The sequence below is a fragment of the Dermacentor andersoni genome, chromosome 6, assembly GCF_023375885.2.
Source record: "Dermacentor andersoni chromosome 6, qqDerAnde1_hic_scaffold, whole genome shotgun sequence".
In the NCBI taxonomy this organism is placed as follows: Eukaryota; Metazoa; Arthropoda; class Arachnida; order Ixodida; family Ixodidae; genus Dermacentor; species Dermacentor andersoni.
The window spans coordinates 112,356,498-112,377,930 of NC_092819.1; the positions used below are offsets into that span (position 1 = coordinate 112,356,498).

A 21,433-nucleotide genomic window follows, 5' to 3' on the forward strand; every position below is an offset into this window, starting at 1 on the left:
ATACATTGAAAAAGAATGGCCCAACAAATGGGCAATGTTTTGTGATTCGAAAGCAGCCCTCCAGAGCTTGCGAAGTTTACGACGTGGCAAGTATGAACAGCTGGTGTCACAAATCAACGAAACCTGCCATTGCGCTTCTGAACGAGGACATGATATCATACTTGAGTGGCTGCCGGGTCATTGTGGCGTCGTTGGTAATCACGTCGCCGATGACGCTGCCCGACGTGCCCAGGCTGGCGCACCGACACTCTTTATACCTTTATCGAGAGTCGACGCTGCAAGAGAGCTTCGCAGTCTCGCTCGCACCATCACGTTAAGTTACTGGCATACACCACAGAACTCTAAGTGTCGTTTATACCGTCTCGACCCATCACTGAAACTTAAATTACCAGCGAACCTTTCAAGACGTGACGCAATACTGCTGTGTCGGCTGTGGGTAGGAGTAGCATTCACCAACTCCTACAGAGATCGTATTGGAATGGCGGACTCACCAATGTGCGCTAAGTGCAAGTGTGAAGAGACCACCAGTCATCTTCTGTGCCACTGTTCTCGCTTCGATAATCAACGTCAGAGTCTCCAGTGTCCCTTGAATAGACTGAATGACAGGCCATTTACGGAAACGAAGATCTTGGGAGCCTGACCTCACAGTTCATAAGCCCAGAAAGCAGTTCGAGCTCTTTTTCACTACCTGAAGGCAATAGACTTGAGTGCCCGACTATAGACATCCTACACCTAAGTTATCTCTCTCTCTCTTTCATTCCCCCTTCCCCTCCCCACGTGTAGGGTAGCAAACTGGACCCAGTCTGGATAACCTCCCTGCCTTTCCTTCTTCCTTTCTCTCTCTTGTCACATTGACGATCATCGCCTTTGCCGGCGCAAGAGCTAAGCAAATCTTCGATGATAACCGTAGATAAGAAGTAGGGACACCGTTCTATGAGAAGTTGTCGAGGAGCTCCATGGCATAAAATGATGTCTTGCAGCAGGAAGTCACCAAGGCCTGTAACGCAACTGGTCGCGATAGCTCGTGTGATGGCGCAACGAGTCGAATAATTTGTAGCAACAGCAGTCCACTTGTTTTCTGCACGTGAGATGGGAAAAGGGAAAAGGAAGTCGAGGCCAACACGATAAAATGGTTCGGCTGGTATATCAATTGACTTGAGAAAGCAAGGAGGAAGCAAAGCCGGCTTTTTACGATGTTAGCATTACTCGCAGGCAGCGACATAGCGTCGTACGGAACGGCGGAGCCCTGGCCAGAAAAGTCGTACTCAGACACGGTCGTACGTCCTGGAAACACCAAGGTGGCCAGAAGTGGGAACATTGTGGAACATCGTTAGCTAACCGCTAACTCTTGGCACTCCCACCGCGCCTGCGTTTGTCTAAAATGGCAGCTTACGGCATTTCACTGGCCGCCGATAACCGATGAGACGGTTATGTGCACAGTAACTTACAGCAAGTTCTTGGTTTTCAGTCATGCTTTTTTTAGAGAGAAAGCGCCGCTCTTAGGCACCCGTTCCTGCGTTTACCGTAAGGAATTTTCAGGTATACATCCACAGGACCTGACGTATATATTATGGAGCATATTGTGTCACTCGTTCCAGATAGACGGACAGATTTCCTAGGGAAGTAGCTCTCGAATCTTTACACTTCAAAACAGTGCTGCTATTGGCCACGCTTCGGTGCACAGTTATCAGTAACCGCAATATCAAACAACATTATCAATCTGCGCTGGCGATGCGAAGTTCCGCACTTTGCGTACGGAGACGTATGGTGGGAGTGCCAACAGTTATTGGAACAGCGTCCTCCTTTCCACTTTGTTTCCGACGGTGGCCGCCACGTATCGCCCGTAGCAGGGTTCGAGGCTATCTGACACGCGCTACTGTGTTCCCGCTCATATTGCTCACGAATGTACAAACCAAATGACATGACTCAGAACTGACAAAAGTCGTCAAGCGTTACAAATACGGTCTTCTCGCGGTCCATATCATCGACGGCGATCTGCCAATAACCGTAGTGCAGGTCTGTCGATGAAAAACGCTACGCACCGTGAAGGTAATACAAAGCGTCGTCATGCGTGCAAGTGGACAGACATTTTACTTTGTGATCTTGTTTTAATGTAGATAATCTACGTAGAATCTCCAGGTTTTGTCCTTCTTTCTGTATACTTCCATCCCAACGCATTTGTCGTGTCCGTGTGCAAAAACGCGGGCCGACCCCGGGGGTAGTGCGATACCGGGCCAACCCACGGCGTAGGTGAAGCAGGCTCCAAGCACTGCGCCCTTAATAACGATAATAATAATAATAATATTAAATGAGATGAAATCAGTCAAAACGCAGTGTTTTAAGTCGATGGGCATACTGGAATCATTCGCAAACAGCACATGGATTCACAAGTAGGATACATTTCCATACACGCAAAGAACAAAATGTACTATGTACAACTATACTCCCTTGACTCACAAGAGGACAATGCCACCAACTGATTGGATGCCCGTGCCGTACAAAGAAATACGGAATTGTGATATCCGCTGTGTATATATTGACACAGTCGGTAATGTGGAAAAAGGAGGACGATGATGGTGGCCTTGGAGACGACGAAGAAGTGTGTCGCATTATCGCTGCTCTACGCTTGCTGCCTCAGCCATTAAAAGCAATCTGTAAATAGACGCACGCTTCTTCCTTCCCGTAAAATCTTTGGTGGAGGTGCGGGGTAATCACTTGAGCAAGACGGAGCTCCGCAGCGGACGTAACCTGGCGGCCATGTCATCCGAAGGAGAGAGTTCAACGACGGCCCCGTCGTCGCCACCGACGGTCATCCTGGCCCAGCCTCGCGACCCTGGCATGTTTTCCGGGATCGACAACGCTGACGTCGATGACTGGTTGCAGAATTACGAACAGGTCAGCGCACACAACAGGTGGGATAACACGCTTATGCTGGCCAATATAATATTCTACCTCAAGAAAACGGTACGGGTCTGGTTCTAAACACACGAAGAAGAGATTACGAGTTGGGACCAGTGCAAGCAGAAGCTTAGAGATTTCTTCGGCAAGCCCGTCGGCCTCCAACGTGCTGCGAAGAAGGACCTTGGGACCCGTGTACAGACGTCCACTGAATCTTACGTGGCGTATATCCAAGACGTTCTCGCCCTTTGCCGCAAAGTGGATAACAATATGCCGGAGGCAGACAAGGTCAGCCACGTTTTAAAAGGCATCGCGGACGACGCGCTTAACCTGATTGTTTACAAGAACGTAACAACGGTCAATGAAATCATTAACGAATGTCGCCGCTTTGAAGACGCGAAGAGTCGCCGCATAGTTCAACAGTTTACGCGTCTACCTAATACCGCAGCTTTATCGACGTGCGAAGACGTTTGTTCACCGCGTGAGCCCACCTCCTGCGAGAACGTCGTACGTATCGTTCGGCGAGAAATCGAAGTAGCGTCTCCTGCCACGCCAGTGACGCAGTGCTTTGACGATTCCCGGCCGCTTGTGTCTCTCATTCAGTCGGTAATTCGCCATGAACTTGCCAATGTGGGCCTTCTGTCCATATGCTCCGCCAGCCGTCCTGGCTTTGCTTCGTCTGCTGCCTCTGCCCCTGTTCACCGGAGCCAATACGGTCCATATCCGAGCTATCGCAACCCGGCCGAATGGCGCACACATGACGATAGACCCATCTACTTTTACTGTGGACGTGTGGGCCACATCTCTCGCCACTGTCGAAGTTCCTAGCCATCCCACTCTCGACCAAGCTTTCCCGCCTACCGCCGCTCCCCACTGAATCCTCGCCCGCCATCACTCTCCACCGAGGTTGAAGACGCTCCTGACAACGCTCGAGTCACCGCGACAAGCCGCTCGCCATCACCCCATAGTCGCCGCTCCTGTTCGCCCCAGTTGCGTCGCTCTCCATCCCCAGCTTACCGTCGCCGCTCTCCGACGGGAAACTAACTGGGGCAGCTCCTGGAGGTGACGCTGCTCTAGAACCCCGGCCTGAAATTCCTCTGTTGACCCTGCCTACTAATCGGAACCTTCTGGACGTGGACGTGGATGGTTTGCCCGTTACAGCACTCATCGACACTGGAGCCCAAATTTCCATCATGAGTGCGGAGCTTCGAACGCGCTTGAAGAAAGTACTGACTCCTGCTCCGACTCGGCTGCTCCAGGTCGCCAACGGTGGAATTCCGGCTGTACTTGGAATGTGTACTGCTCGTGCCAGTGTCGCCTGTCGCCACACCTCCGTTTCGTTTAGTGTGCTCGAACGTTGCCCTCACAATGTTATCCTCGGACTCGACTTTTTGGCCGCCCATTCTGCTCTGATTGACTGTTCCGCCGGCTTTGTACAACTTGACCTACCACTACCTGTCCCCGTTGACCTTCCTGCTCAAGCTCCAACTCAGCTTTGTTCCGCGGATTTTATACGCCTGCCATCTCTTGCAGCAACCTGCATCCCTGTCTTAGCCTGCCTACCTGTACCTGACGGAGACCATGTCCTTACTCCCGCGACTTCAGTCCTGCTTTCTCACAACGTCTCCTTCCCGCACACTATCGTTTCTGTTGCGGACAATCAGACATGTCTTCCCATCCTAAATTTCGGACAGTGCCCACAGCTATTTCCTCGAGCCACGTTGTCACCGACGCACGAGTGCCACATTTCCGCTCTATCTGTTGCGCCGTCTTCGGCCAATGCTCATTCTGCGCCTTCTGCATCAGCCCCGACCGACGACTTTACAAAGATAATTGTACCAGACCTCTCAACCCAACAAGCCGCAGAGCTCCGTGGCCTCCTCGAGTCCTACTCCGACATTTTCGACCTGAACGATCGCCCTATGTGTCAAACTACGGTCTTGAAGCATCGTATAAATACCGGCGATGCAGCACCTGTTCGCCGACGCCCATACCGGGTGTCGCCTTCTGAGCGACAAGTTATCCAGAGCGAGGTTGACATGATGCTTGCCAAAGGGATCATTGAACACTCTTCCAGCCCGTGGGCGTCGCCTGTTGTTCTCGTCAAAAAGAAGGATAACAGCTGGCGATTCTGCGTTGACTATCGTCATCTAAACACGATCACTAAGAAAGATGTATATCCACTTCCCCGCATTGACGATGCTCTGGATTGTCTCCACGGTGCCACTTATTTTTCATCTATAGACCTTCGCTCTGAATATCGGTAAATTGCCGTGCATGAAATGGACCGTGGAAAGACCGCATTCGTCACACCACACGGCCTATATCAGTTCCGGGTAATGCCTTTTGGCTTGTGCAATGCCCCGGCGACCTTTGAACGGATGATGGACATGCTCTTACGTGGTTTGAAATGGTCCATCTGTTTGTGCTACTTGGATGACGTCATCGTATTCTCTTCAACTTTTGCGACGCATCTTGAAAGACTTTCATCTGTTCTTTCTGTTTTTCGCACCACTGGCTTACAGCTCAACACGTTCAAGTGTCACTCGGTCACCACCAAATAGCCATGCTCGGACACCTCGTGGATTCGTCAGGCATTCGCCCCGACCCCGCTAAAGTTCATGCTGTGCAGAATTTCCCCGTACCAACTTGTGCCAAAGGTGTTCGCAGCTTTATTGGCCTTTGCTCGTACTTCCGCAGGTTTGTGGAAAATTTCGCCCATGTTGCCCGTCCCCTGACTGATTTCCTGAAGAAAGACGTTCCTTTCTGTTGGGGCTCTGAACAGGCGTCTGCTTTCTCGCAGCTCATCACGCTGCTCACCACACCTCCTGTTCTCGCCCATTTTGACGCCTCCACTCCGACATAAATCCGCACTGACGCCAGTGGCTACGGCATCGGCGCAGTTTTAGCTCAACGCTAATGTGGGCACGACCGCGTCATCGCCTACGCCAGCCGCCTCCTCTCTCCCGCAGAGCGCAATTACTCGATTACTGAGCGCGAGTGTCTCGCCCTCATTTGGGCGGTGGGCAAGTTCCGACTCTACGTATATGGGAGACCATTTACAGTTACAACCGACCACCACGCCCTTTGTTGGCTTTCCTCTCTTAAGGATCCCACCGGACGCCTCGGTCGCTGGGCCCTACGGCTGCAGGAATACACATACACTGTGGTCTACAAGTCGGGTCGTCTACATCAGGACGCCGACTGCCTGTCTCGTCATCCCGTCGATGTACCAGACGGCTTAGAGGATGTCGCACCGATCTGCTTTCTTTCGCTCTCTGCCTTGCAAGACATTGGTGCTGAACAACGACGCGATGAGTCGTTACGCCCCATTATCGAACGCCTGCTCTCTGATCCGTCTGACCCATCCCTTCACATGTTCGTGCTACAAAATGGCATCCTGTATCGCCGCAACATGCACCCCGACGGGCCCGAGCTCCTAACTGTCATTCCGTCTCATCTGCGACAGATTGTACTGCAGCAACTTCACGACGTTCCCACCGCTAGACACCTTGGCGTCACGCGGACCTATGACCGAATTCAGCGACGGTTTTTCTGGCCCTGTCTCAACCGTTCCGTACGGCGCTATGTTGCCGCGTGTGAGTCGTGTCAACGCCGGAAAAGACCAGCTGTGCCTCCCGCCAGACTGCTGCAGCCTTTGGATATACCGGCCGACCCTTTTTTTCGCGTTGGCGTTGATGTTCTCGGACCATTCCCTGTATCAAGTGACGGAAATAGGTGGATTGCCGTCGCTACGGACTATACGACTCGCTATGCCATTACTAGAGCCCTGCCGACCAGTTGTGCCACAGACGTCGCTGATTTCTTGCTTCACGACGTTATCTTTGCACCACGGTGCACCTCGTCAACTTCTCACCGATCGTGGCCGATACTTTCTTGCCAAAGTCATAGACGACCTACTTCGATCATGTGCTACTAAACACAAACTTACTACCGCTTACCATCCTCAAACTAACGGTCTTACCGAATGCCTGAACCGCACATTAACTGGCATGTTAGCAATGTATGTTTCCTCCGATCATCGCGACTGGGACATTGCTCTACCATTTGTCACGTTCGCCTACAATTCCTCGCGCCACGACACAGCTGGATATTCACCCTTCTATCTCCTCTTCGGCCGTGAGCCGACTTTGCCTTTCAAGACTCTGTATGTATTTATTTATTTATTTATTTATTTATTTATTACATTTCGTTCATGAACAGGTATGCATTTAACAAATTATTATGTGCCTTACGGCAGAAAGACGGCGTTCAATGCCGTCACTGGAAAAGGAAGTAATGTATATTCTCTTTAATTTAGCTGACAACAAGGCATTACATCCGCTATGCATCGCAGTACAATAGTGCGCATCAACACTAGCAACAGTTTATCTCCCACTGTCTACGAAGGCCAGCAGTATGACTGATTGGCAACTAATGAGACGAAATTTGATACGAACAGTTCCAGCGTTCCCCTTCTGCGAGTTAGTTTATAGCTTAAAGTTCTTTATTAATGACGACACCACCGTAAATGCTCGAAACAAGGTTTGCTTTGTCCACCCGTCGGTTTCGGTTACGACGGCAAAAGTCTTCATCGACGTTATATCGTCACCTTAAAATCGCCTCGTTATCCCTAGCTTCACCATCACCATGCGGCTAAAAAAATAAACTTGGGCCACAACGGCCACCGCTGTAACTCTAACCTCCATCACTTCAAGGACGTGCATTTTGGAGTGAGGCCCACGCTAAACGCGCGCAATCGCGCAAGAACAGCTCCTGCTAATTAGTACAATATATGGTGCTCCACACAGCCTCAGCGATTAAGCGAATACTTTGCGCATGTACTACAAGTTAACAACGTCAAGCTAACAACGTCACACCAGAGAGCGCACAGTGATAGCCGCCGGTATGTCAGTGTTACGACGCCCTGCGTCTCAAGACTTGCCACATGTCACACATGATCAGCATGTAATTCTCCGTTTTCGCTTTTTCATACACCGTTCACGGACTTTGAGTTGGTAAATTCAATACGAATTAGCAACATGTCCGTTCGCACATTCGATCCTTTATGCCTCTACAACAATCTTCATTACAGCACGTCTTCTTCACAGCCACAGAAGAAAGAACCGCGGTTTCTGGGCAAGTTATTTAGCAATATACACAACTTCCTCACCTTGGTTGTACAAAGCCTCGACGCAGCTGGCCTCTGTGGTCAGGGCCTCTCGGTAGTACTCGACCGCCCGGTCCAAGTCATTATTCGCGAAGCAGCAGTTGCCTTTGTTCACAAGAGCTGCAACAGAGCAACAGTCTCCGTCAAAGGACTTGGGGTTAAAAACAGTGGAAAATTCATAGCCTTTCCACTATGTCAAGATGGAAAACCATCGAAGCTGTTGGTTTTGTTTAATTGTATTTTAAATTATTTAATTTGGAGTTATGTTAAATATAACAGTCTTTCTGACTGACGTGTTAAGTTGAGTGTTGGGCAGGCAGGCACGTAGGTAAGTGAGAATGTACACCACTCCTCAAATCTTTGAGGACATGTCCTGCATGAGTAGGTGCCATGCCGCCTCTTGAAACGACGTTACAACGGCCCGTAGCATGCTGGCACCAAGAACCTCGAGTTCTTGGCGGTGCTCCATTGCGCCGTTTTCATCCATGGTCTGAACTACGGCCTTGTGTAAATCGAACATGCCTAGGTCGGCCTTGTCAACTTAGTTTACCACAAACGTTCTTCATTGGTAAGGGGACGGTCACTCAAAGTCACGGAGGAAGAATATTTAAGAGCTGAAACTCGTGTCAGCGCGGGCTCGCGCGGGCGACCAGATAACGTCACGTAAATATGCGTCGACGGAGGCGCATGCAGTGGCGGCGCCTTTTGGTGTGTCATGTCATGCAGCAAAAAAAAAAAAAGCTGATGTCTGGGGGGGGGCAGCTCAGGAACGCTCTCTTCGGTGGCACCCGTGTCTTCCGCTCCTCTAATGAGAGGCAGTTAGTGCGTTGCACTTGATCCCTCTTTCACCTCTTTAAGAATCTCCTTTAAGCAGACGACAAGCAGACGACACGGATTTTGGCTTCAACGGGCGCGCCATAACGTTGCATTTGTGCCTTAAATTAAACAGCAACAGTTCTTGCCAGTGTCTGTCAGCTCATATCAAGAGATTACGTCTGCGAGAAGCACCTCTCGAGCAATACGATGAGACGCGATAAATGCTACTGTGAGCTTAGAAGCGCGGTAATCCTGGACAACCCGCAAAAAACCTGGACTGTGTCCAGAGACTGTTCCTCGCCCCTTTCTTCCGTCTCCAGCATCTTTGACATACCAAAAAAAGAAGCGAGCTCCCTTGGTAGCGTTATCAAATATCAGTCATGTTAGCGTTAAAAGACCAAAAATGAATGCATACGACAAGCCGGGAACATCAATGGCGGTGAACGTCAGCGACGTTCACATAGCGTATGAGGCCCATGATCTTGAGAAAAATCAGCTTCGTTATATACTTGAAGAAATTCACGGTATGTTTGCCTTCGACGAATACCAGCAACGCTCAGACCGATCCAATCAAAGTCATCGCGTGGGTGTCGAAGAACAGCGCCGCATGCAAGCCGGAAGCTGGAGATCATCTTATTATAGCGGTCGTCGACAAGAATGCGTTTTGTTTTTTACTGTGCTCAAATGGTTGAAGCGTAGCGCCAATCGGTGTCCAGGCTAAAGCGCTAAAGAAGCGCACGTGAGTGCCTTCAGTAGAACTTGTGCCAGGCGCGCGGACCGAATGCGAGCAACACACACGACCGGTTGCCTTGGCAACCGAAACAGTGCTAATTTCTTTCTCCGCCGCCAGCATGATAGTTGCTCTAAGTCCCTCTAAAGCTTTAAGTTGCTCCGCGGCCTTGTGACTTTTTCTGGTCGCCGAAAACAGCGGAGTTTCCACTCCTAAATATTTCTTGCTCCGTTCTCGAAGTCGATGGATCCGCACCATAGGCCGCAAAACGTTGGGCCGCTGCGCATTCGCCTTCTCGTAGCTTTCGCCTCCATTCGCGCTGCTGAGCACACCGACGCTCCTTGAAAGCGCGCTCTTCCTCTTCGGAGCGAGCAGCACGAGTCTTACCTAGGGGCAGAGGGTCAACTGACAACGTCGCTAGGAAAATGGCTATGTCAAGAGGCCTTTTTGCGCCCCCCGTGTGACAAAAGAAGGCAGTTCAAGTGCGCGTTACAGGTCCCCGAGCCCACAGGGGTAGGTGCCATTGAGCGTGGACCCCTTCTGCACTATCACCAAGATCGGCCCACCTGATGATTTCTTTTTGTCAACATCTCGGACATATTTTTTCCCCATCCTGGCGATAAATAGTTTCGCTTTCAAACAGTAAATTACGGTGTTACGCTAATATCTTCGTGGTTGCTGCGATACTTGCAATAAATTCGCTGGCAGAAGCGCAGCTTCAGTGCACGTAGACGTTAAGTGAATGGACATAACGCGAGTAACAAGACACTGGAGGGTTTTAACTAAGCGTTTGCAATCTGCTCTGCTCAGACAATGGACAGGTAGCCAATGAGCAGAAACGCTAGCGCGCATGCGCACAAGATTACTGCTGTATGCAGAAGGCAGAACGATGACCTCAATTCGCTACCGAGCCGACTGAGCGGATCGCGAAGATGCACCAGGTCTCATTTCGCAGTCACATTGACTGCGCTTCGCTCGTGTCTCTAGGAGACACGTTTGTCGAAGATTCGAAACTCACACAGTTCTCTGCAGCACGACCTGATGCTGCAACTTCACAGTCATTCCCCACTTCCGCCTACCTAAAGATTTTAATGTTCCTGTGTCACTATAACACCGAATGTTCTTGCAGTTTGTTTTCTGTTTTCGCGATGGCATAGCAACAACGTGTATCGTGTCTTTGAAGGCTTCCGATTTGCAACAGCGCATTAGATGTCTACACCTACCTCCTGCGTTGTATCTGTCCGCTTGCACGGCCTGGTCCGCATACTTGTCCGCTTGGGACAGGTCGTTTTGCTGCGCAGCATACAGCACTTGGTCATCAAATCAGAATGAAATATGCGGCTTGCCTGTTCACTTTTGTCATATATTAAAAGAGCCTCGTTATTGAGCTAATTAGCCACAAATGCAGCCATTTTCTACCTAATTCCTTCGCAAGGGACGCGTGTCGGTATGTTTTACGTGTCGAATCATCTGTCACGCGCACGATCGCAAAGCAATAAATGATAATACTAATAATATACTGCAGGTATCTAAACCAAAGCCTTGGGAATCAGGCCTGCCAAAGCCGGTTTGGGCTTGACTGGCAGTCACTGGCAGGCAGCAACAAACTGCTGAAGGCCCTTGGAACTTTATTGCGTGACTTGGCACAACAGTCAAATAGTTTCTGAGCCTAAAGCTCTTGTTCGGCGCTAGTTGACGCATTCTTGAGCACACAACGGGGCAGTGACAACAACACGGACCAAAAAAGGTACGTAGAGAGGACGGGCGCAAACTTCAAACATATGTTACAACAATAACGCGATCCTATATGGATGCACGTTAGGTCAACACGGGCCACACAACTATCATGAAGACTTAAAGCGCTTCCATGTTGTCCCTATCAGAGCCACACCACCCCATAGTAAGTGTGTGTGCCAAATGAATCGCGTCACCAACATGCGCTAACGCGTAGACGAATCTATCGCGTGAGCTTAAAAAGCATGATGGTATAATAGAATGGAACTCTGTGTGTCAATTATTCAGAACCATCTAAAAATTTCAGCTCAGACAATCTACCAAACAGTACCATCAACGCTACTGTAGTGAGAACTACAGTAGCGTTGATTTGGTCTGAGAGAGTAGGAAGGAATATACGGATTTTTGCTAGTGTTCTGCCAAAACCTTTTAAGAACGGCTGTTTCAAATAATGAGCCATTAAAGTCAGATGGAGCAATGTGTTTAATACGTCGTTTTTTTTTTTATGCGTTGCATATTGCAATCACTCAGTTCAGCCCTTGGGCGCGGCCGGGCAGCCACCATTGACCTTTAGCGTAACCACGTGACGTGACGTCACGACAGCCGGAGGAAAAGCTGGGCCCCAACTCGCGCGGTCGCGCGCGGCCGCAGCCACCACCTGACTTCCGCTCTTCCCAACTCCCAAATATGCAACGCATTCTTGGCTTAACCAAGCTAAGCCTGGCCATCTTTTTTTTCTAAGACTAAAGTCATACGTCCCGGTGCTTAAAAGAAAGCGCAAAATTAAAATAACCCTGTTTTGCCAGTCGGCAGAGAAATGTCGATAAGCTGTAATTCCATACCGACGCACATTTTATGCCAACGCATGGACAATAGCTTTGCGAAAGGACAACGGCATGAAGTACCGCGGACTGTGCAGACCACGAAAGACACCGATGAATGTTTGAGGTGAACGTATTCAAGAAAAAGAAAACAAGAAATAAAGTGAAGAGTATCACTGTATTTGCACAGCGCTGAAGACCGTTTACCACTATTTTGTAGTAAAATGCAGGCATGAAAACACATTCTTAGGACAGTTGGTTTAATATGGCAGCGAAAGACGCCAGAGAACATGAGGTTTGCAAGCAAGGAGACCGAGACGATGACAGTCCCTTTATGCTCCTCCAAGTCTCCTTGCTTGTCTCTCGTGTTGTGTGCCGCCGGTTGGTGCCACGAAGAGGCGAAAGCACTCTACAGGGTGTCCCAGCTAACTTTAGGCAGAGCTTAAAAACAATGCGAATGCCACGTAGCTGGACAAAACCGTGGTAATGTTGTTCGCCGTCGCTTGGAGATACTCAAATTATTGTTTTCATTGCGCCTAATTAAATAACTAGTCAGTTAATTAACCAACTTCGCAAATGTTATAGTTCTATGAAAAGTGTCAATGCGAAAATTGCAGAGCGACATGAAAAACTTCCGATACAGCATTCTGTTTCTCAGTACGTGCTAAATAAATGTGTTTTTCCGAGCGTGAAAGAAGCCCGCGAATGCAGGCAAAGTGCCTCGAGCGGTCAGTCACGCGGCAATTGTGCGCGCATTTGCGGGCTTCTTTAACGCACGGAAAATCATGAAATTGACTCGAAAACACTGAACTCGTGTTTTAGCGCACACAGGTTGAAGAGCGTCCGATCGCATTCCGAGGTGGCACTTACCAAGTAGTACAGGAACGAGAGGTTCGTGGCAGCAGTGCTGGCAACCTTCGTGTCCTTTTTTTCGAAGGCCTTGAGGGTTTCGATTGCCTGCGAAGTTTGAGGACGACAGTGTAATACGGTAGCACACGCTCACGTTGTCGTCTTAGCAGGGATCTGCGCTGTAGCGCGAGTTATTTTCTAAAAAACTGATACATTCGTGCCCACCTGATTGAATTCCCGTTTCCTCAGGTAAGCGACAGCCTTGCAAATTTCCAGATCGTTCGCGATGTAGGCGTACGCGGATGATTTGATTTGCTCCAGACACCTGCGTTACAGCAACGTGTGCAATACACGTACAAATAGGTATGTATGCATGCTTAATAATGTTTGAAAAGTGCAATATTCAAGCCACAGTGAAGGGCGTTACATTTAGCGAAAACTTTTAAATGCTACTTCGCCCTTCGGCATCACACGCAGATACACCTGACCTTACCTCAAAAGTGCAATGCAATGTAATGCGTCATTGCGATGCAGCTTCTGTTGCATTTCCCACGTTCCAACCTCCTGAAATTAAACCATGCTTTACGCCCAGAATTTTCCGGAACGAGCAACACTTGACCCATGTTCTTATACAAGCACTGGTCACGTGCGCCGACATGGGTAATTATCGCAAAGGAATTGCTTCGTTAACTTCTCGTCCAGCTGATACAAAAGCATCATTATCCTGTGCAATTTCAGTTGTTTGAGTTGCACAGACACAACTTCACCATAACAAACAGGCCTCGCATTTTGACCCATCACGTGTCACGTTCAGAGCGCAACCATAGTGAGAGTCAAGCACTTTCAAACTGAACACACCGATCGGCTGAGACTGAATACATTTGTGCCTCGCGTATGAGTAGGAAATTGTACGAAAAGGAAATTGAAACGTTAGGTTCGAATGTCAGCCTTGACGGGAGCATTTTCATGGGTGTAGTACGCAAAAAAAAAGATGTGTGTTCTGCAATTTTGGTGCGCTACAATGGACCGTAGTAAGTTGCCAAAATTAATGCGGATACCTCCGCTGCAGCATCCTCCTAAGCGCAGCTGTCATCTTCGGACATAAGTCCCCCATCAATTTCCAAAGAATTCTCCCGGTTATCGAAGCTCGTTCTTTGTTGTTACGAGAGCTCATTTCTGTTATTAAGGGAAACAAACTTCCCACAGTAAATCCGATTAACGGTTGAAAGCGACATTCATATCTACAGGTTGCGAAGAAATCTTATAACTGCCCAAGCCTATCATTTCTTGCTTTTTTTTTAGTGATGTGCACTTAATGAAAGCAGCATTGGTATGGAGTGCGTATAAAAATGATACCATGGACGGGAGTGCTTTTAGCAGCATTCAAAATTTGCAGATCACTGCCACGAATTTCGCAACAGTCGGGCTAATCGTAATGAGTGTGATGCGGCTACAGCTGCAAGCCGAGGCAGTGAAGGCAGCACTGAGACAGGACGCATCATAAGGGATTGGTGACACAGATGCAAGGCAGTCGTGGTGTATGTCCACAGCTTACCACTCGTAACCTTCGGAAAACGAACTGCTGATCACAGGGGCGATGAGCTTGGCGGCTGTTGAGATGCACCATTCGGCTTCGTGTCTTCTGTAAAAATAAATGCCACGAGGATTGTGTCTTGTACGAGTGTGCACACGTACTCAGTCGTGTAGCCTAATCGTGGCGAACACGTGCAAAAAGAAGGGACTGATCGATAACTTCGGCAAATGGTTTACGTAAATAGTAAATGGCCATCAAAATATTTCAGCCAGATTTTCTCCCTTATTCAGACGTCACACTTCACCTGCCATCGTGGTTCAGTGGCTTTAGAGTTCTGTGCCTGAACACGAGACCGGCTGTGTGATTTGCAACTATAATGGTGGATCAAATGAAAACGGAACCTCCGAAGTTGTGGACATCGAACTGTATATCTTGTATGAAGTTAAGTATGATTATTTAGAAATGCTGACAGCGTCCTTTCTTCTTGTTCTTGTTTCAGTGTACTCAACTTCACACAAGACACAAAATATCATGCACTTCTATGTCCACAACTCCGGATGCCCCGTTTTCATTTGAGTCACCTTTATACATACGGCGACCTTATTCCTACGGAGGCGGAATGGAATCACACTCATGTGCCGTGCATTGTGTGCACGTTAGGCGATGTCAGGCAGTCAAAATTAGGACAAGTGGCCGCCATCAACTACTAGTCATGCCTTTTCTCTAACTCAGTTTACTAAAATCGGTTCTGAAGTAGTCAAACGAGAACATTCTTGTGTATCCGATTGTGCTCGATTATATAACTCAGAGTAGAAACGTGCTGCACGCGTATTTTCGCCTATCAAGCTCTCGCAGATCATACTGAACAGCGCACATGATCTCGCTATCAGTTCCATATCGTTAACTGCTATCTGATGGGTTACACAGATTCAGATTATACACCTCGGAAACGGCTTACGTCTCAAAGCATTTCCCATCACCACACATGCATATACGAGGTGCTGAGTCAATCAACTTTCTTACAGCATGGAAATAGCGCCTCCGCGAACCCCTTGCGCTATATAAACACATGCTGAATCACGCCGAGGACTAGGCCGGCAAAATGCGGTGCATGCGCTCCAAATGGCAGTAAACAAAATGCGCGTGATATACCAGACTTGGCACATTGTAAACTTAATTTATGTGATTCGCTAGTGCCATTTTTATGCTTACATCTCGCAAAAATGATCGTACCACCCTGTAAGCAGTCAGCGCAAAAGAAGCATGTATGTTTGTGCAGTATCACTGTGATGATTTCCTTCACTTGACGTTACCTTGAACCACAAAGACGGGAGCCCCAGCTATCGTCAAGATGGCTGATTAGTTATCGACGACGCCGTCTACTAGTGGTTAAATACTGCCGCTCACCTCTCCCGCTCAATCTGCTGTAGCGAGTCGTTCTTTATCTCCTCATAGTATAGCATCTCGGCTGGATCACCCTGGAAGGTAGAAAGCACAATACGCAAGCGGGAGCGTGTGAACATATACTCAACGCCAGCGGCATGTGTAATGTACATGTTAGTACGTTCTTGAAGGGGGTAGAAGAAATTGCCTTCCGCGTACAGGTGTTAGTAGCTTTCAAAGCTATTTGTCTTCATCAGAATGAAATCGAAAATGGCCACTACATAATTTTCATTTCATTTACGGTACCTTCAGGGCCGGAGCATTCCAGAGGGAAGGGGTAACATAACAACCAAAACAGATACATAATAAAGCAATAAAATACACCGAAGCGAAAAATACACACCATAGAAATGTACACTAAATATAGAAAAACAAACAAACACTATCACAAATACTTTCATTTCATTTCATTTATTCAAAAAAATGAAATTTTTTGTCCCAAGCAGCTGCAGTGAATCATAGACTAGGGCTTTGCGCTAGTGAGCACTGGGTCGCGGCTTTGAGTGCCTGCCGCGACCTCAGTGGCCTCATTCCGGTGGAATGCAAAAGCGTTCGTTTGGCGTGTCCTGGGTGCACGTCAAAGACGACCGGGTGGCCAAAATTAATCCCGAGCCCTCCACTACGGCGTCCTTGATAACGCACTGCGCTGTTTCGGGACATCAACAACAACTTCAAAAAAATATTGCCACTGAGATGTTTTCTGCAGCTTACTGCAGAAACGTAGAGCTAAACATACAGGAGTCGAAACACGGGCAAGCGTTACTATTAACAACGGTTTAAACCCATAATCCGGCTCCTAATAAACCATTATGAAAGTAAACGCTCGTGTTTTTCTCGAGTTTTGTTTGTGTTTGTTCCAAGTTACTGCGCTAAGCATTAGAAAACGCGTTGTACAAGCAAGGTCGAAACCGAACCGGTGCCAGTTAGTACACACCTGGGAGGGCTCGTACTTGTCGATCTCGTCGACCTGGTCCGGCGCCACGTCGAGCAGCTTGAGAAAGCTCCGGCGAACCTTGTCTGGCGCGCCGCCCACTGCCGCGCCGACAGCGAGGTGGTACTGGCAGACGACCAGGTGCAACGATGTGCGGAAGTCTGCCCGCTCGGCCATGATGTACTCGAGCGAGGTGACCGCGTCCGCCAGCTGACCCATGTGCACGAAGGCCAGCGCGATGTTCTTCATGATCTTCAGCCTGCAACAGCGCCATCGCCTTGTTTCGGGCGGCCATGGAGACCACGTGCGCAAGACTCCGTGGCTTAAGGCGGCAGTGAGTTGGCGACAACGCGCGGCAGGCGCCCTCGTGAATTTTTCTCGTCTTTAACGTTCAGAACACGTTGGGATCGAGCCAGCAGCTTCCGGTTTAAAGAAACGAAACTCATAGGCGCCATAAGAACGTTCTTGACACACCGCTAAAAACGGACGGGGACAAAGAAATTTTGTTCACCGAGTAGCCCAAGTTTAGACCCCTACTACTGCCCCGTTAGGGAAAGCATAGTTGCGTAATGTCGGCCACTGCTGGGAAGTTCCGCTTTCGGTTACGTGATTTGCAGCTGTGCCGTACTTTCATACAAGCCATTTTAAAATGCGAAACTTTTCATATCGGCATTCGTTTGAAACTTGCTTATCGAAGCAGCGTTTTGTTCCTAAGCAGATAGCCCACTTGAAACGGCCTGTAAATGTTAGGACGCTAATCGCGGTGGGTTGCTGTACAAACTCAAAGTCGAAGCTACAACGTAAGTGCCCACGCATGCGAATGCTGCGTCCAACCGTATGCGTGCCCTTAAGCACGCGGTAGTCCTAACCGGTATAGATCATTTCAGACGACCGCAGCGCCTGCACACGCACATGTTTTGCGCGAAATTGTACATTGGTGCATGTCTGGGCACGCGTCGCAGTATGCGGGATAAAGAAACAAGTGCGCGCATGTCGGGGCACGATGCCCCAATACACTCAAGCAGCACCGTTTCTTGTCGCTCTCAATCTCTTCGTCTGTGCCAAGTGCCCGAAAGTATCAGCACACACGACAGGCAGTTCACGGCACCAATGTCACGAAGCGATTAGGTTCTGACAGAAAAGCAAGCTTTCTGTAGATGTAGACATAAAGCTAATTTCGTATGCAAATACAAAAAAAAATTATCGAGCAACGTTAAACTTTGTCTGAAGCATGATTCGCTGTCTACCTCATGTCCTTATGGGTGTTCGGCACCTGATCCAGTGCCATGCGGAAGAACTTGATGGCTTTAGAGTAGTTTCCCTGGTAGAAGTAGATGTTGCCCATGTTCAGTTTTAAGCGACCTGAAACAGACGCCACACGTAAGCGCGCGTATGTGACCTTGCACTTTGTTACGCTTACAACAAGTTCTTAACGTGAACTTTAGGCACTCCCACTGTATGAGGGAAGAGTAAATATACACGCCAACGATGGCTCGTGTCAAGTGCATGCGGCCATGCTCCATCACAATAAATGCAGTGGCATACGTAACATCGAAGACGCGCGATTGGTCTGCGTAAAGTCCCAAGAGCCGACGAGGCGTAAGCAATAAAAAAATTTAACTCTGCGATTTTACGAGCCATAACGAGAATCTGGTTATGAGACAAGCATAGTGGCAGACTGCGCATTAAATTTGACTGCCTGTTTTTCTCTTGTGTGCTCCTAAATCTAAGTAGGCGAAGGCTTTCTATATTTCCTACCCATCAAAATGCGGCCGCAGCGGCCGTGATCGAACCCGCGACCTCGAGCTCTGCAGCACGACGCCATAACCACGAGGCGGATGCATTAGCGCTAAGGAATATCGTTTCACAAGCTATATTTCCTCGTCTATTAGGCACATAATTAATTTCAAACCAAACGTAACTGTGATTCACAACTGCTCGATTCCTTAGGGATAGATTTTCTTTTCTTTCTTATTTCTCGCAGGGTCAGCCGATCACTGCTATGTAAAATATCTGCAGTAAGACCGAAGCAGCTTAAAAGTAGTGGCGCCGAAATTCACAAAGCTTTTCGTTCGTAGGGGCTGGCGGCCGTAGCTAGCATGTCCAATATTATAAGAGCAGTTTTAACGTAAGAACTTTTCCTTTGTATGTGAATTGGGCCCTAGTTCTTTGGTGGAAGAACTTTTAGGACGAGTTAGGTTTGTCTATGAGTATCCACTGATAATACAGTAGGCGTTTGTACAGCATATGCCATAACAGAATACCTTGGCGTTCCTTCAACTGCATTCAGTTCAAACTATAACGCGTAAATGCATCGACTGTTTCCGCACTAGGCGCAAAACGTACGAGTTGAAAAGAAATCTCGCCGTCTCCTACCTGCGTTAGAGAAGGCCTTGTTCTTGACGATGAGTTGGTACGTGCTGAGAGCCTCCGTGTACATTTGGTTGTTGGTGTACTGCACGGCGAGGTTGAACAGCGCCTGCCATGAATACAGCACGTATTGTGTCGGAAGTATCCTTTATGCATAACGTTTCCTGGTAACTTGGGCTGTGCGACAAGTCAACATAACGTCAGGACAGAGAAGCTACAGGACCAACGCGAATAAGACAGCCCAGGCAATAATTACTTCTTAACCTGATGATTTCCATACCCGCAATGAGGAAGGCTCTGCACCTTTTCGTCCTTACAAGTGCTCGTTGACATAATGAAGATGTCTTGGTGAGTCCCGGCTGCCGCCTTCAACAAACATTTTGGGGGAAAAACCATTGAATTTCGCCACAAGCTTTTTCTAAGGGAAACTTACTTCCGTTTCGAGCACTAATGACTGCCTGAATGACAAAAGTTGAGTCTTGACTGGACTCAACTTTTGTTGTGTTCAGTCAGGACTCAACAGTGCTGGCGAGACGTGCGCGCGCATGCTGTACTCACGCAGTACATGAGGTCAAGGTTCGGTGGAACCTCAGAGGCTGCCTGCTCTCGCTGCCGCGACAGATTCCTCTCTTTGGCGACGGCGTCCTTGGCCTGGTCCAAAGCCTGCGATAAACAATAGCGCAGGAACAACCATGGACGCGACTAAGCGTTCCGAAGAAATGTTCCAAAGAAAACGGAACTCTCGAGAAAAAATGGAGTCTTGAGGTGACTAACAGTCGTAACAGAGCTCCGCGCACGTGAACGCTGCCAAGGAAGTCAGTTGCTATGCTAACGAAGACAAGTCGAAGCGTTCGCTCTAATGGCATTCGCTGTTCGAACCACTCTTCTCCATCCATATAAGGTGCTATCATGCGAAAGTGACTAGGGGCCCTATAACGTAAAACTATTGCAATATATTTTAACGCGACAGCGTTAAGGAGCTCGTGTCGCAGAAAAGCCGGTGTCGTCGGTGTCGGCGTCCGCGGCGTTGGCCGTGAGCTAAAAATCCCGGCAGGCACTTCATAAATAAAAACAACTTGCAACATGGGCTGCGTGGTAATCGAACCAGGGTCTCCGGAGTGTGTTTATTCCAAGCTCCTGACGTCAAATTTACGTAACCTGCGACGCAAGTATTGGGCGGTGACCCGCAGCATTTGCCTGAACTGCCCAATCAAACACTCTCCTGGTTTATAGGAGGTTGCTTTTGTTTGCTTTCAAAACGACTAATATTGCCTACATTGAGCGGTTTTTCTTATCTAATTGGCTAAAAAGAGGCGAGGAGCACGCTCAAGTGAAGAGGGTTCTAATGGGGCCAAGTCAGCACAATGAAAGTAGATAACCGGATGAAGATGGAGGTGCCGGCGCCTGCGATTGGTTCGTTTTTCTTACTTAGTTAGCAGTGGCTTGCCTAAAATCGCGGCGCCATGCAACGAACAGTTAAGAATGCCGCTAAAACGGATCCTCAACAAATAATAGTTGGCAGAGGGATGTCGTATACGTGCCGAAAGGGCTCGATCACGTTATACTGTCACACAAAAGTTTTTATGCGCAAATAAACCCGTATTCTCCGGCATGTGCTAGTAGCCAGTGCATGAGCGATCGGCGGCAGCCATCTTCTATACCTTTCGGAGCGGAGCAGAGTCCGGCTATTCAGAAAAAAATCCGGTTTTGTTCGGCACATTAATGCGTCTTTAACGCGTACACGTCACTTTGACGCGGTGAGCTTTCGCGGTTTTGTGACTTCGCGTGGCAGACAGGCAAAGTGGGCCGATAGCAAGTGGTGGAAAAGCCTGACCGACAGCAAGTGGTGAGTGATTTTTATTTCGTTCGATCGAATCATGCATATTCAGTTTGCACATGTCATATCACATGGGGCATTTTCGAAGTTTTCGTGACGTCACGTGACAGACAGGCGAAACGAGTGGTCGCTCGAAACTTTTTTCGCCAATCGTGGAGGTCTGCTTGCAGAATTGGAACAGAAAAGTTTGGAATAGCTTTAAAGGTAAAGAAACGTCACAAAAGTAATTTTGGTAGCGATGAGGAAAAGACACGCGTATGCCCAAGGACGCTTCCGGAGGAAGAATCAACAGAAACCGAA

General features: G+C 48.6%; 1 protein-coding gene across 1 annotated transcript in view; it reads right to left on the reverse strand.

The window, feature by feature from the left end:
• nompB (intraflagellar transport protein 88-like protein nompB) overlaps positions 1-21,433 on the reverse strand; it is a 119,936-nt gene that overhangs the window by 43,317 nt on the left and 55,186 nt on the right. The window contains exons 7-16 of the mRNA XM_050170999.3: positions 19,855-19,959; positions 19,303-19,405; positions 18,174-18,288; positions 16,930-17,185; positions 15,960-16,030; positions 14,574-14,660; positions 13,244-13,343; positions 13,040-13,126; positions 10,838-10,907; positions 8,072-8,188 (exon numbers count right to left, since the gene is read on the reverse strand). Coding sequence (XP_050026956.1) covers positions 8,072-8,188; positions 10,838-10,907; positions 13,040-13,126; positions 13,244-13,343; positions 14,574-14,660; positions 15,960-16,030; positions 16,930-17,185; positions 18,174-18,288; positions 19,303-19,405; positions 19,855-19,959 — 1,111 coding nt within the window. The remainder of the gene's footprint in view (positions 1-8,071; positions 8,189-10,837; positions 10,908-13,039; positions 13,127-13,243; positions 13,344-14,573; positions 14,661-15,959; positions 16,031-16,929; positions 17,186-18,173; positions 18,289-19,302; positions 19,406-19,854; positions 19,960-21,433) is intronic.